This window comes from Mirounga leonina, unplaced genomic scaffold (genome assembly GCF_011800145.1).
Source record: "Mirounga leonina isolate KUSES-001 unplaced genomic scaffold, KU_Mleo_1.0 Mir_96, whole genome shotgun sequence".
NCBI classification, from domain to species: domain Eukaryota; kingdom Metazoa; phylum Chordata; class Mammalia; order Carnivora; family Phocidae; genus Mirounga; species Mirounga leonina.
In genome coordinates, this window is record NW_023270871.1 from 4,581,351 (window position 1) to 4,596,630 (window position 15,280).

The window sequence follows — 15,280 nt, forward strand, 5'->3', positions numbered from 1 at the left end:
GGGTGAAGTACGGAATGAAGGATCATGATGGAAGGTAAAATCCACTGTAAACACTCCAGAGTGAGGAGTGGGCAAGCCTAGAACCCAGCCAGTGATGGGGGCTGATGAGAAAGGCTGTTCATCTTTTTCACACACAAGGACCGGGATCCTGCTCCGAAGATATTGGCATCGCCCATACACTGTTCTTTAACATCCTTTACATAAATAATAACACCGCATTAATTATGTACACACTGATTCCCTTCTTTGTCAGCTTCTAACTAAAGGACTCCTTTTCTTTTTTACAGATTTGACTCACACTCTGGACTTAGTAGAGAGCTCTGGCGTTGATCTTTTATTGCCCTCCTAGACCACGATTTGGATTCATCCCTGGAATGACCCTCTAGGAAAGTCCTCTATCACATCTTTGCCCTGGGAGTGAGACTTACAGCCCTCTAGATATCAGGCGCAGTGTATTTGTTGGCTTACTAGTTCTGTCATAACCAGATCCCACAGACCATGTGGCTGAAACAACAGAAATTTATCTTCTCATAGTTCTGAAGGCTAGAAGTCTGAGATCAAGGTGTCTGCAGGGTTGGTTTCTTGTGAGGCTTCTCTCCTTGGCTTGTAGATGGCCATCTTCAGATGATCTTTCCTCTCTACAGCTCTGTACAAATTTACTCTTCTTATAAGGACTCTTCTTATAAGTCGTATTGGGTCAGAGCCCACCATAATGACCCCATATTAACTTAATTGCCTCTTTAAAGACCCTACCTCCAAATACAGTCATATTCTGAGATATTGGGGGTTAGGACTTCAACATATGAATGGGGGGAGGGGACACAATTCAGCTCACAACATTCAATAAATTTTTTTTAATTAAGCAGTTTCTTCTATTTGTCTACTAGTTTTACTAGACAATTTTCAAATCTCATTTTCTCATTAATCTTTTATTCTACCACTGAGACTTCATTTTGTAGGCGTTATTAGTTCTCTTTTACAGATGAGAAACTAAAACCAGAACTACACTACTTATCCAAAGTTGGACAGTTAGTGGCAAAACTGGATTCGGAATCTACTTCTCTCCACTCCTAGTTCACTGCAATTTTGCCCTGTTCCCTATGCTGCCTCCCTTTCCCATCACCAATCAAATCCTAAAAGGTCATAGTCAACACTTTTTGGATATAATAGTCTTATGACTTTTTAGACATTTTGAAATACAGTAAGTTAACAAAAATTTTCTTTCTTCCTTGCTTTCTCTCTTCCTTTCCTTCCTTCCTTCTTCCCTCCTTTCTTTCTTTCTTTCTTTCTTTCTTTCTTTCTTTCTTTCTTTCTTCTTTCTTTCTTTCTTTCTTTTTTCTTTCTTTCTTTCCTTCTTTCTTAATAGAGCCATTCTAGGTAAAGTACATCAGTTGGACAACTTGGTTCTTGCCTGGATCTATTTTAAGCTTAAACCTAAATGATGTCAAATTAGGCAAAAATAAACTGAAAAGTGTGAGCATCTGGCTGTTTTCTCTTCATTGCACCAGATACCTGGTTACTTGGAGGCAAAATAAGCAGGACTCTGGGGAATTATCAGGAGGAAATAGTAGATTATGCAAAAGGAATGTGTAACTGAAATGAATGTACTACATAAATATTAAGAAAGAAGATAAGTGATCTTGGATAGCTCCTTCTGAGCCCACTGCTCCTTCCTGAGCTCCTCTGACTCACTAGGCAGATAATGTTTTGTGGCTCAAAGACTGTGTATGCACCATGCTTACCACCTGCCGTTCACCCTGCTGAGTTATTAGGCTGAGTGGAGAAGTATTTGTAAAGCACTTTCTGGATTCCTAGATGAAATGTGTTTATCAAGTAAAACGTATCTCTAAGTGTTTCAATCTCAGCTTGAAAGTCACTTCCCAGATCAAAGTGATGTATATCAACACAACAGGAGGTCTAACTCTGGGCCAGGAATGCATTAAATGAAGGGCCCTTGATGTATGCCTGCTTCCATCTCCCGGCCATGACAAGCTTCCAGCTTTAGTAAAAGGAAACCTCAGGAGCAGCTCACTCTCCAGGACACATTGTGGCAGACCCAGGCGAAAAAACACCTGCCATAGGAAGGAATCTTTTTGTCAATAAATAAGACAATGTGGCTCCTGTGAGTGGAGAAATATAAGCTAATTAGGACTGCATTCTTAACCCACAGATCTGCCAGTTGGCTTAGTTCATGCAATTCATCAAGACGAAAAGATAATATAACAGCAGTGTCCAACACTCATTTTTTTCAGGACCTTTCCTGATTTTCCAAGTATTATTTAGGAGCTTCTTTCATGTGCTCCCAATGAGGCAATATTCAACGACCTTTATGGAGGGCCTGCTCTGTGTCAGGAATGCTTCTAGTGGCTGGGGCTACAAAACAATGTCCTTACCACCATGGAGCCTACATTCTAGTGGGTGAGATACACAATAAACGAGTATCCAGCAACTATAACATGCAAGATCAGTGAAGACATATGAACTGTAAAGGAAAATAAAGCAGGATAAGAGGATAGAGAGGGCTCTAGGGCTGGGGTAGGGGAAGGAGCTTTCTTATATGGGGTAGTCAAAGAACCCTCACAGAGGAGGTGTGGTGATGTAAAAATGTGTTCACAATTTTTTTGGTCATTCTTCCCATCAAAGACGGGGTCTATGTGCCCTCCACCTGAAGCCGTTAGTGTCTTTCTTAACACCTTGATGAGTAGAATGCAGTAGAAGTGAGCCCGGATCACTTAAAGCCTAAGGTTCGAGAAGGCCATGCAAATTCTGCTGGCTTATCTCAAGACATGTGCTCTGTGAGCCTTTTCCCACTATGTATGAAACTGACTACCCTGAGTCTACCACATGGAGGACAGAGAGAAAGAAAGAGATAGAGAGACAGATTCTCAAGGAAAATCAATTGTTCCAGCCCCTAGCAGTTTGGGTCTTCCCAGCGCAAATGACAGGCACGAGTGAAGAAGCCATGATAAGAATCCCGGGCCCAGCCACCATCTGACTACATCCATGTGGGAGACCCATGGGAACACCTTCACTGAGCCCAGTCAACCCTTGGACTCATGAATCAGTAAAATAATTGGTATTGTTTTAAGCTACTGTCTTGGGATGGTTTGTTACATAGCAAAAGTGACCAGAACAGAAGGTGATACTTGATGAGATACTTGGATGAATTCAGAGAGAAGCTATGTGAGTATCTGGAAAACAAGTGTTCTATACTAGGGGAAAGTAAGTGCAAAGGCCCTGAGACAGTATGTCGGAGGCACAGAAGTACAGTGACAGAGCAGAGTGAGCAAAAAGAGGGTGGCAGACATGCCTGGATAAACAGGTAGGGTGCAGCTCCTTCTTTGTAGGCTGTGGTGAGGAGTTTGGATTTGATTCTGAGCTTGATGGAAATTCTTAGAGGAGTATGAGAACAGGAGTAACACCCAGAGTTATGTTTTCAAAAGATTTAAAAATGTCTCTCGTTGTTAGATGGAAAACTGATTAGTGGGGTGTGGGCAGGATGGATACAGGCCAGAAATGATAGTGATTTCGGCTAGAATAGTCACAGTGGAGATAGCAGGCAGTGGGCAGATTTGGGATATATTTTAAAGATAATACCACCAGACGTGCCGTTAGATTGCCCGTGGGAAGGATGCAAATAGAGAAGTCACCTGTGATTCCCCAGTTATTACCTGAGTAACTCTGTGAGTAGTGGTGTAGGTTGGGTGAGGTCGGTAGAGAAATCAATGGGTATGTTTTGGACATGTTAAGTTTGGGATGCCTGTTAGATTTTCAAGAGCTGCTGACTTAAGTAATTAGACATTGTGTTCAGGGAAGCAGGGTGCACCATAGATATAAAATTGAGAGTTGTCAGAATGTTAAGTGCTATGTCGCTCCATGAGGCTAGATGTGAGTGTGTGTCTGGAGTAAGGCTGAGGATGAGCCAACATTTAACGGAAATGTTACAACATGTCTGTAGGCTGATGGGAATGATTGGATACAAAGGGAGCTATTGGTGATGCAGGAGGGAGGGGCAGAGTTACAGGAGCAAAGTCCTTGAAGAGCTGGAACAGAGGAAGCCAGTGCACGAGTGGAATGGTGACAGTCACAGGAACATATCTCCCTTAGCATCATGGGCTTCACTCGGAGACATTGGCTGAGTTTCAGTCGCTGTATATTTGTTTATATTCCTAGAATCTTCTGATTCGTAGTCAGACGCGTTATCCATTGCGCCACTGGCCCCGTTGTTTATACTCCTTAGTAGACTGTAAGCCCAGTGAGGGCAGAGACCCGTGTAACACGTTCAGTATTAAGCTGCAGTTCTTGATGCAATGTCTGGCCCGTGTTGCAAACTCAATAAATATTTGCTGTACTACCTGGATGAATAAACAAATGACCATCCATGTCCAATAGTAGTTGACAAATAAATTATCTGTTAACTTGTATTGAATGTGAATATTAAAAACACAGGTGTATACCACCAGAGAAGGAGGGAAAACTGACATGTTGGATATATTCAATTTAATAATTAAGCCTAGCTTTTCCATTAACAGATGTTTGGGTACTTTCCCAGATTGTTGAGATAAATTTAACTCAAATAAATGGAATGATAATTGCTAACATTTGGGAGTGTTTAGTCTACATCAGGAACTCTTCGAAGCCTTTATTCTTATAACCTTACTTAATTTTTACATCAGCTCTATGAGATATCTATGACTAGTATTATCACACTTTAATCATTTTTTTTCAAGATTTTATTTATTTATTTGAGAGAGAGAGAATGAGAGACAGAGAGCACGAGAGGGAGGAGGGTCAGAGGGAGAAGCAGACTCCCTGCCGAGCAGGGAGCCCGATGCGGGACTCAATCCTGGGACTCCAGGATCATGACCTGAGCCGAAGGCAGTCGCTTAACCAACTGAGCCACCCAGGCGCCCCTATTATCACACTTTAAAGATAATGAACTGAGCCACAGGGATGGTGAGTAATTTTCCTCAGGTTACACAGCAGAGGGCACTTGGTGGCCAGGTTGGGATTCAAACCCAGGCAGTTTCTCTCCAAGGGCCACCTACCTAGCCACTCTTGGGACTTCTAACTCCCAGTTTAGTGCTCCTTCTTAGCTATTTGAAAAATGAAGAATGAGATAAATATGAAAATTATAACTACACCAAAACCACACCACCTATACATTCAAAAGATGAATGACAGATTGGGGGAGATGTTTGTAATTCATACCAGAGACAAAGGACTAGTTTATAAAGTGGTTATAGAAATCCATAAGAGAAAGACAAGAAGCTCAACGGGAAAAAGAGTAAAGGACATGGACTGTCACAAAGGAAAACATACACATGGCCTTTAAACAGATAAAAAGATATGCAGCATTATTGTGGGAATCATTTCATAATGCATAAAAACATTGAATCATCATGATGTACACCTGAAACTAATAGGATGTTGTATATCAATTATACTTCAATTAAAAAATAATAAAAAGAGAGAGAGGGAAATTAAAACTATTTGAAGATACCATTTTTTTACCTATGAGACTGGCAAATACCAAAAAGTTGGCCCAGAGCTGTTGGCAAGGCTGTGGGTTAAATAAGCACACTCACACTCTGCTGGGCAAAGTGCAAAGTGGTACAAACCTCCTGGGGCCACGGGACCATTTTAGCAAAGTGACAAAGGTGATTTCCTTTTGACTCCTTTACATCATTTCTGGGAATTAGTCCTCAGGTATAACTATCTACTTGCAAAATGATATAGGACTAAAAATATCCATTGCAACATTGTTTATAGTACAAAAGGTTGGAAACAACCTAAGTTTTCATCAATCAAAGATAGATTAACTGGACTGCCTATCCACACAATGGGACATTAATCAGTTGTGAGGAGAATTAGGAAGTTTCTTCTAAACTGATGCAGCAAGGTTTCCAGGATATATTGTAAAGAAAAGAGGAAAAAACAAAGTACAAGATAGTATGTAAAAGAAAGGGGAAGTATAAGATTACATATGACTCTATGCTTTAATCTGCACTAAAACATTCTGGAAGGATGCACAGAAAGCTAATGAAGGTGGCTGCCTCTGGGAATAGGGTAGGGCAAGAGGGGTAGGATTCTAAGTACTTTATATGTAAAAACGTAAATCTCATGAAAAGTTATGGGTGGGGAAATCAAGACTTCTCAATGTATACCTTGTTATATTTTTTGATCTTTGAACCGTGGGTTCAATATGTTGTTATTTACAAATTAAAAAAATATATAATGATAGCTGTGCCCATGGAGCCCTCAAAGCTGCCCCTTCACTGTGCGAAGGACATGGCATGAATTATCAGGAATTTCACATAGCAAGTCACAGTTGTATTCTCAGTTTGCAGGTGAGGGACAGATTTAGAGAAATCAAGGACTTTGCCTAGGGTCACGAAGCTAATAAACTATAGACCCTGGAATCAAACTCAGGCCACCCAGTTCCAGGGCCTGTGTTAAGAGCTATGACTATACTAACACACCGGTTTTAACATTTCTACTCCACATTGAGAGACCTAAGAGATGATGCCCTGCTTATGACCTGTCTTCATGGGCCCTCTTATGTTTATCCATCCCCAACGATTCTCCGGTAGCAATAGCTCATGGTCACTGTGGCTCCAGGTTAAGTATGTGCAGCCAGGTGATATCCCCTGAAGGCTAGCTATAATTCTATCCCTTCCTTTCCTCAATCAGAGAGCCTATCAAAGCAATAGCAAGTTATTATTTTAAAGAATATTTCAAATATACTGAGTTTTGTGCCAGGCACAGATGTTGTAAATACAACATATATATAATAATTTAACTGTCACAGAGACCCTTATTAGATAGGTGCTGTTGTTGTCACTGTTATGGGGTGAATTGTGTCCCCCCACCCCACCCCACTGCCCAGAAAGTTGAAGTTCTAACCCCTGTACCTCAGAATGTGACCTTATTTGGAAAGAGGGTCTTTACAGAGGAAATCAAGTTAAAGTGAATTCATTAGTGTGGGCCCTAATCCAATATGATTGGTGTCCTTATAAAAAGAGAAAATTTGGAACCTGACAAACATGCACAGAGGAAAGATGATCGAAGATAGCCCTGCGGTGCCAGAGCCAGGCACTGGAATTAGGTAGCTATGAGCCCAGGATGCCAAAGTTTGCCGGCCACCAGCAGAAACTAGGAAGAATCCTACCCAGGGTCTCAGAGGGAGCACAGCCCCACGGACACCTTGATTTCAGACCTCCAGCCTCCAGAATCGTGAGATAATAGATTTCTGTTGTTGGAAGCCGCCTGGTTTGTGGTACTAGGAAATGAATGCAACTGCCATCCTACAGATGAGGGAACCAAGGAACAGAAAGGTTGAGTAACCTGCCCAAACTTACATGGTTCGTTCGTTAGTAATGGCGCCTGGAGCTGAGTTTGGGAAGCCTTGCTCCAGAGGAGTGTGCCATTCTGATCAAATCTGTATTTAAAAAAATCATTTGCAAACTCCAGGTCTCTGGTCGAACTGTGTGTCTCACTTCATGATGGATATGAACACTCTGTTTTGATCTCAACCCTCTATCAAGGGGCAGAGCACCGAGTGTTCGAGCAGGGTAACCCTAACAAACTCCTAAGGGGCTTGGCGGTGAGAGCGCTCCAACCCAAATCTGGCTCAGCAGTGCAGTTGCTTAGAGCTGGGGGGCCGACCAAGGGGCCTTTGTGGTCCTCCCTGCAACAGCTGAGTGTGGCCGGGACCCGGGGGCACAAACTTCAAAGTGGTTGCAGCCTTCCCCGCAGCCTCTCATTTTTGATCAGCGGGAGTCTCAATCCAGGAATGCGGGTTGTTTAAATTATTTTTTTAACTTAAGAAAGGGTCAGGGTAAGAACCAGAAGGCTAAAGCAACTTTCACTAACTGCCTTCCCAAATCCCCCTTGTGCCGATTGCCCGGTAAGTGAAAATGTTTTCTGAATGGAACAAGGCTTTTTAGCTCACGGGGGTAGAGGAAGTGAGGGCACGAAGGAAAGCCTGGTGCAGCCTTTAGCCGAACCCGCAGCTCCGTGAGCCCCTACTGGACGGCGCAGCCCTGTGAGCGAACCACCTGCCCAGTGGGGCCCAGGAGCTGCGGCGGCCCCCGCTGCAGCCGAGGGGCTAAGGAAGATTGCTTGCCGTGGCCATCCGATTCCAAAACAGAATTTGGTTAAACCAAGAGTCAGATGACCGAGTGGAAATGGCTGCAGGTTGCAGTGATGTCTGGGCAGAGGGTGAGCGTCTGGGCAGATATTGTCCCCCAGCTACGCTGTCAAAACCCGAAATAGTTCAATGCTGTCCCCAAATTGGATCATTCTGTATTGGATGGTGTACGTGTTCTCCAGCAATTCTGGGTGCAGCATAGGTATTCAGTAAGCACATAGTACCTGCGTGATTTGTTTCCTGGCTCGGCTTGGTATGAGCTTCCTGTTCCCAATTAGGGTCAGAACAAAAGGAGAGAAAGTCAGTCTTTGCAGGAAGCATGGCTGACAGGTCCACAGGATGGTGATTCTTCTTTTTTTTGTTGTTTTTAAAGATTTTATTTATTTATTTGAGACAGAGAGAATGAGAGAGAGAGAGCACATGAGAGGGGGGACGGTCAGAGGGAGAAGCAGACTCCCCACTGAGCAGGGAGCCGGATGCGGGACTCGATCCAGGGACTCCAGGATCATGACCTGAGTCGAAGGCAGTCGCTCAACCAACTGAGCCACCCAGGCGCCCTGGTGATTCTTCTCGAAAGGAAGAACTACAACCCTAAGCCTGAGGTCAAAATGTGTGCCTCTGGACACAACTTGGGATGTCAAGGAGGAGAAGCAAAATGCCTAACCTTCGCCTGACACGGGGGCACAAAGGTGAGGTAGCCCATTGTCAAGAATGGTAGACAATGGAGGCAGAATGAGGGAGAGGCTAATTTTCTTTCTTTTAAACTTTTCGGATGTGAGATACTGATATACTCAGGTTTATCAATCATACCCTGGTGAAAACCAGCTTTGTTTCATAATTCCAAGTATTGAAAGACTATCTCGGCCTTAACATTTGAATGCCTTGTTTAAAAGAAATTGCTGGAAACGGCCACAGGTTTCCTTAGAGAACTCTCAGAGACACACCCCTGCACTTTTCCTCCCCTTTTTTCAAACTTTGAGGCTATCTATCTCAATGTGGGTTGACATTTTTTTTTTTTTTTTTTTTTACCTGCTTTCCTGCTAAGAAGTAGACCTTGAAATATCAAAGCCGGCAGTGAAATTCCAGAGACAAACAGAAAAGCGACTCACCTAGCAGTGGGCCCAGCGGTCAGGACACTGATTTCTATAATGCACAGAGCCAAGGCAAACCTCTGGCCCGCAGACATCTGCTCTGGCTAAGACGGCTCCGCAGTGTATGGCCGATAGGTCCAGCAAGGCGTTTATCTGCAAGGGGCCGGAGAACTGGGGGAACAATTATTGCTTGTTTTCAGTCAGGATTTTTGTCGAACTGGGCTTCCTGGGAGCCAAAGTCCAATCAAAGGAGAGTCATGTCGTAATTCTTGGCCTACTGTTTTCTCATATTGATGAGCATATTCGGGCATCCAGCCCGTGAGTGCTGAATTGACTAAGATTAGTGGGAGCGTTGAAAACAAACAAACAAAAAAAAACAAAAACAGAAGAGAACTCCAGTGTTTCTCATCTGGGGAGACTCTGGGTGGAAGGATGAGAGAGTGTGCAATTTGGGGGAAAATGGGTCTGGGGATGGTTCTCAGAGAGGCATAAATTAGTAAAAGAAATTAGTCAAAGAACTGTGGTGACTGGAAAGGAGGCAGGGACCGATGTGGCCATCTGAGACTGCGCCGTGTGGGTTATTGATGCACGGGTACTGCCAAGTGCAAAATGCAGTTACAAAGCTGGCTGTCTTTATAGACCCGGTGGATCATTCTGAAGAATCTAGGTAAAGTCCTTAAGGCGTGTACACCATCCCACAGGAGGATACGTTCTCCTTATCTCAGAAATGCACCTGTCAGCAAGATAGATCCTGAGATGGAGCAATTTGCTCCAGTCCATCCTAAAGGACCCCCTCCCTGCATATTTTCACTTTCTCTGGGACTGGTGGAAAGGGTAAGGTGTTTTCGAAGTGCCAGAGAATGTGGGTGTCACGGCTGCTCTTAAAACACTGGTTGTTCAATAGAATGACCCGGAACCTGTGCAAAACCATTGATGCCGGCCCACCCCCCACTGAATTCTAATTTAATTGATCTGGGATGGGACCCTGCATCCGTGTTTTTTTAAAGCTTACTGGGTCATTCAAATGCGTGGCCAGGGTCGGGATTTAGAATGACCAGCTTGAGAAGCAGTATTTCATTAAGTTTTTGAAAAAATGTCTGTGGACACAGGACTTAAGGGGCCTTCATCAATACTTATTAATTACAAAGAGGCAATTTTCAAGCATTAGCACATACGCAGTCTGATAAAAAACAGAGGGTGGGGTTGGGGGATAACAGACAGCTAGTTTTTCCAGCACCACCCTACCTTTCCACTAATGGTCCACCTTAGAGTAAAAGTTATTTATTCTCCACAGGCTTTCTTGCCTTCCTTTCCTTTTCATGTGGATAGTTTGAGATCTCTCATGGGGCTAATTTCATTGGTACCTGAGTTTGTTGTCAACCTGCAGACAGTGCAGAACTGCCAAGTAATGCGGTGATTCGAATGTGGGCAGCAACCCTCATCTCTATGCCAATGATGAAATCTATGCCCAAGACACTTCTTGCGAGTCTTAGCTAATGACAAGTGGGCTGCACCCAGATAGAGTAGGAATTTGTCAAGCATGATGGAGCAATGCTGGACTCTTACGTGGCCTTTCTGGACCCTGCCAGGGTACTTATCAGAAAGGACTTGGAAGCAGGCAAGATAAGATGATGCTTTATGCTAGTTAGGCTTAATGCTCATTGGTTAGACTTGGCGATACTTGATAATTAGATGTGAATGAACATTGAAAATCACCTCTGTCCTTGGAGACTGACTGAGTGTCCCTTACCCCCCCACCCCGGGTGGAAGAGGGGAGAAGGGGAATTCCTTAGCTGGCTAGTTAAATGCTGAATTGCTCTGTAGAAGTTCTATTTATTTTATCCCCATGGTTCAGGCTAAATGTAATGTAGCAAAGGAATGGGAGCAGTAGAATAGAACAACAATATATTAATTATATATTATATGTTAGTGACATGTAAAATATAATATACATTACATTTTTGTAGTGCTCTTAACTCCTCTTTGCCCTTAACATCTATTATGTATCTGACATGTTTTTAAATGAAGTTTATACTTCAGTTATATCTAGGGGAAGTGAAGCATGCTAGACTAGAGAAGTGAAAAGAATAACATTTTTATTTAATATGTAATGGCTTTCAAAGAAAAGAAAGGATAAACATTTATCAAACTTTTATAATGTGTCAAGCTAATAGACATATATTGTAGCTAATATATACATATATATATATATATATACATATACACACTTATATATATAAAGTCTCATTTAATCCTCAAAATAATCCATTGTACAGTTGAGGAAACGGAAGTGCCCTGAGATTACATCATTTGCCCAGCATCACCCATCTGCAGTTGCTCAGAAACTGGCATTTGAACTTGGTGTGCCTGCCTCCACGTCTCCGGCTCTTCCCACCACGCATCAGGTCTGTTGCTGTTATTGTTTTAATTATGTCACGTTAAACAACATGAAACTATAAAGTTTCTCACTAAACCCCCCCAACTCCGTAAAAGGTAGGCTTCTGGTTTAGCTTTACAGATGAGGTGCAGAGAAATACAGCCAAGACTATGCGGACAAAGCGGCAGAAGTGGGATTTGAACAAACATGTCTTCAAATTCTGATGCCACAGTTTTCCACTCTGCTGAGGGCTCTCAAAGTTTTCTCCGCTCAGGAGCCTTAAAAAAAATTGTTTTTTTTAATTTCCCTTTGGTTTCAATTTGCTTGGGAACTTTGTGGCTCTAAATTATATTTATTGCACAGTAATAATAGTTTCTCCCGTTTTTAAGGCAGAGCCACGCACATGTGTACATTAGAATGTGCGACCATCAGGCAGAAACACTTATTTTTACTGAAGTGATGTAAATGTGTTGGGCATAATTTCCATCTGGATCTCTTAAAGTGATGCAAGCAGTTTTCTGGAAGTTTATTATTAGAAATTTCATGGACTCCCTCAGTGTCCAGGGATCCCACGTAGGAGCTGCCATCTCATTCTGTATCTGTTTCTGACTGAATCCGGAAAGATCCACGGATCGTACACCACTACACTGAAATTGTAGTCTTTCACTTAAAACACAGCCACCCACCCGCTGGAGGGAATTAGAATTGTCAAATGGCAGCCCCTTGGTTTGGGGTGTGTCCTGCTTGCTGCTATATTCTCAACGTCTAGGATGGTGCCCACCACTAGTAGGCTTCAACAGAGAGTGGGAATTATGCATTAATAGGTGAATAAAGAAATATAGATGAGGAAAATGCTGTCCAGGAAGGGGAGGTGACACTCCCAAGGTCACACAGTCAGGGGTGGGGCAGCATCAGATTCTAGCTCTCTTCACTGTGGCTTCCATGCCGTTTTCATTACAACACTTTCAAACAAGCTCTTTTATAAAGAAAGAGGAACAGTTTCTCTACGGAGTGGTTCTGGGGCTGCGTGTGAAGTTCTACGGGAGTGATGTAAGTCTGGCGATCCCTTTACAGTAATAAGAATTCCTGTGGCTCAGATCTGTTTACAGTCACATGGAAGTATTTAGGGCCCCCTTGATTGCATTACAGCACTTCGTTTAAGGAAAGACTCAAGACAATCCCTTGTTCTTTTGAAGTTGACAAGAGCTGGCTATGCCCCTTCTGTTTACCGACACTGTTGACTGTCTGCATTCACCCAAGACTTTAAGACACTGTCTTCTCTCTCTCTCCCCACACTAACTCCAGCCTTTCCTTTACTGATTTCAGTGTTCTCTGAAGTACCACCCCACCTCACTCTTTCTTGATTCCATCAGTTCTATGAATATTTATCTTAATCCCATCTAGCCCACTGTCCTAGTGTCATTCTAACACATGTAATGGCTTCATCTTTGCAAATGTCAATATCCTACTGTCTGATCACGATTTCCAAGTCTTCGGGTTACCTCATCCTCTTACTCTCAATATCCCCTTTCTTTGCTTTATTGAACATCCAGCTCCTTGATCTCTCCACTTTGGGTTTCTCTTATTGCACTTGCCTTTGTTAGCCACACTTTTTTTGCAGTCTGTATCAACTTTCTTCCCTTACTACACGGTTATGCTCAACGTATTGCAGTTTGCCCTTGGCCTTCATTACTCCACGGAAGACCTCCTTATTGCTAAATTTGGTGGACACTTCTTGGCCCTGATCTTTGTCCCATAGGGGCATCTACCTGGACTGTCCATTCTTATGCTTTAAAGCTCTCTGTTCCTTTGACTTTTGTGGTACAACATTTCCTCATCTTCTGCTTCTCTTTTGCCAGCTCCTCTCCCTTGTCTATCATACAATGCTGATATTCCTCAGGGGTCTGTCCTCTACCCTCTCCACTTCTCAGTCTATCCCTTCTTTTCTTATCCACTCTTAAGATTAAGCCTACTCTTCAGAACCAGAAGTCTCAAAAGAGTGGTTGGTTGAAGTTCCCTTACCAGAATCTTCTGGGTTCTTGTTTTAGAAGTATAGATATCTAGAAGTGAAACTTTTTGAAAAATGCAAACTTATGCTGTTACTTTCCAGCTTAATAATCTTCAAGTACTTCTAAGAAATCTCAAGGTGGACTTTGATTTCCCTATGGTAATTTGAACTTGCTCTGTCTAAAATCATGCACATAATTCTTGCCCTGTCCTTGTCAAGGAAGCTCTTCTTATATTCTTTATTTTCATTAATGAGTCACCATTAACTGTCTTTCTGGTTTCTATATCTGGAAGTCATCTTTCTTTTTATTGCATTAATATTTTGACAGTATGCATAGTGGTAAGTGGGCTCATAATGGGTACTTCATAGTTATTCCATAGTTATTTCAGAGTTACAGGATCACTGGTAGATTTCCCTTGGCTCAGGTATGTTTGGTTTCTGGAACTTGGAACTTTGACAAAAAGAAACTAGTATTCGAGGACACAACTATATACAGATTTATCAATTGACAACGTGTAAACACAACTAAATATAATAGGGGATGATGCTTGGCAAATCCTAAATTCTTTTTAATTTTCTCTTTTAAAATTGTTTTTTTGACTCTGCAGCCTCAAGGCTGAACTGTGAGGCTTACTGACCAGGGAAGGAGATGGTGGAATAAAGCAGCGATTGGTCACCCATGAATCTCAAAGTAGTGGGGTAGCATGGCTTGTGATGTAAGTAATGTGAGAAGACTGCCTCTTCTGCTGGAGCAGAGCAGTTGTGAGAGGGACAGGGTGGTGGTGGTGGGGGCGGGGGGGTGGGGGAGGCCTGGAGATGAGTGTTTGCAGTAGTCTTTCAGGCCATACTTTGGAATGAGGCCAGCATGGTAAGTAGGTTGAGGTCAGAGACAGATGTTTCTTGCCATCTGGAACTCTGGGAGAGCAACTTCCAGACTTCCCCAGTATGGGGGAAGCCAAACCAGAACAAAAGTGGTTGTGGTGTGTGGTTGGACAGAGGAGGGACTGAATTTGGCCTCATAGGTTTCTTTGGCTGTTGTGGGCCACAGAGGATACCAAGAAGTTCCCAGGCCCTGAGGAGGGATAGAGAGGGTAGCTGGCAAACTTGCTGTCCATCAAGAACAATGTGGCCCTAGAGTTGAGGGCAGAGATGCAAAGGCCCAGTTAGTGAGGGCCAAGGTGGGGGCCCAGGCTTCAGGCAGAATCACCAGGCCTTGTAGGTCCCTCAGCTGCATGAAGAGGACCAGACTCCCCATTCTTTAGCCAAGAGTATTAGCTATAGAACTCACAAGGTAGTAGCCAAGTAGAATGAGGTATATGCTGTAGACACTGGAAGAATCAGAGGACAGTACAAGGACTTGTCTTAGGATCTAAGCCCCTTCTCAACCTTCCTCTTCCCCCATCAAACCAGCCATCATCATGGAGAAGAGCAGGAAAAGGGGAAGAAATGTGAACCACTACGCACATAGCCGAGAAAGAGAGTACCCTTAGAGGGAGTGACCATGGCTGGGTCAGGGTGGCAGGACCTGAATAAATGTTGTCATTCATACCCAGCAGAGTGGAAACCTGTGAGGAAGAGCACATTGGGGAAGGAAAGAAAGAAAGAAAGAAAGAAAGAAAGAAAGAAAGAAAGAAAGAAAGAAAGAAAGAAAG

General features: G+C 43.1%; 1 protein-coding gene across 1 annotated transcript in view; it reads right to left on the reverse strand.

Moving 5' to 3' along the window:
* The window catches only part of LOC118006335 (complement component C9-like), a 53,142-nt gene extending 43,648 nt beyond the window's left edge, over positions 1 to 9,494 (reverse strand). The window contains exon 1 of the mRNA XM_034998953.1: positions 9,262 to 9,494. Within this exon, the coding sequence (XP_034854844.1) occupies positions 9,262 to 9,338 (77 nt within the window). The 5' untranslated portion in view covers positions 9,339 to 9,494. The remainder of the gene's footprint in view (positions 1 to 9,261) is intronic.
* Positions 9,495 to 15,280: the final 5,786 nt, after the last annotated feature.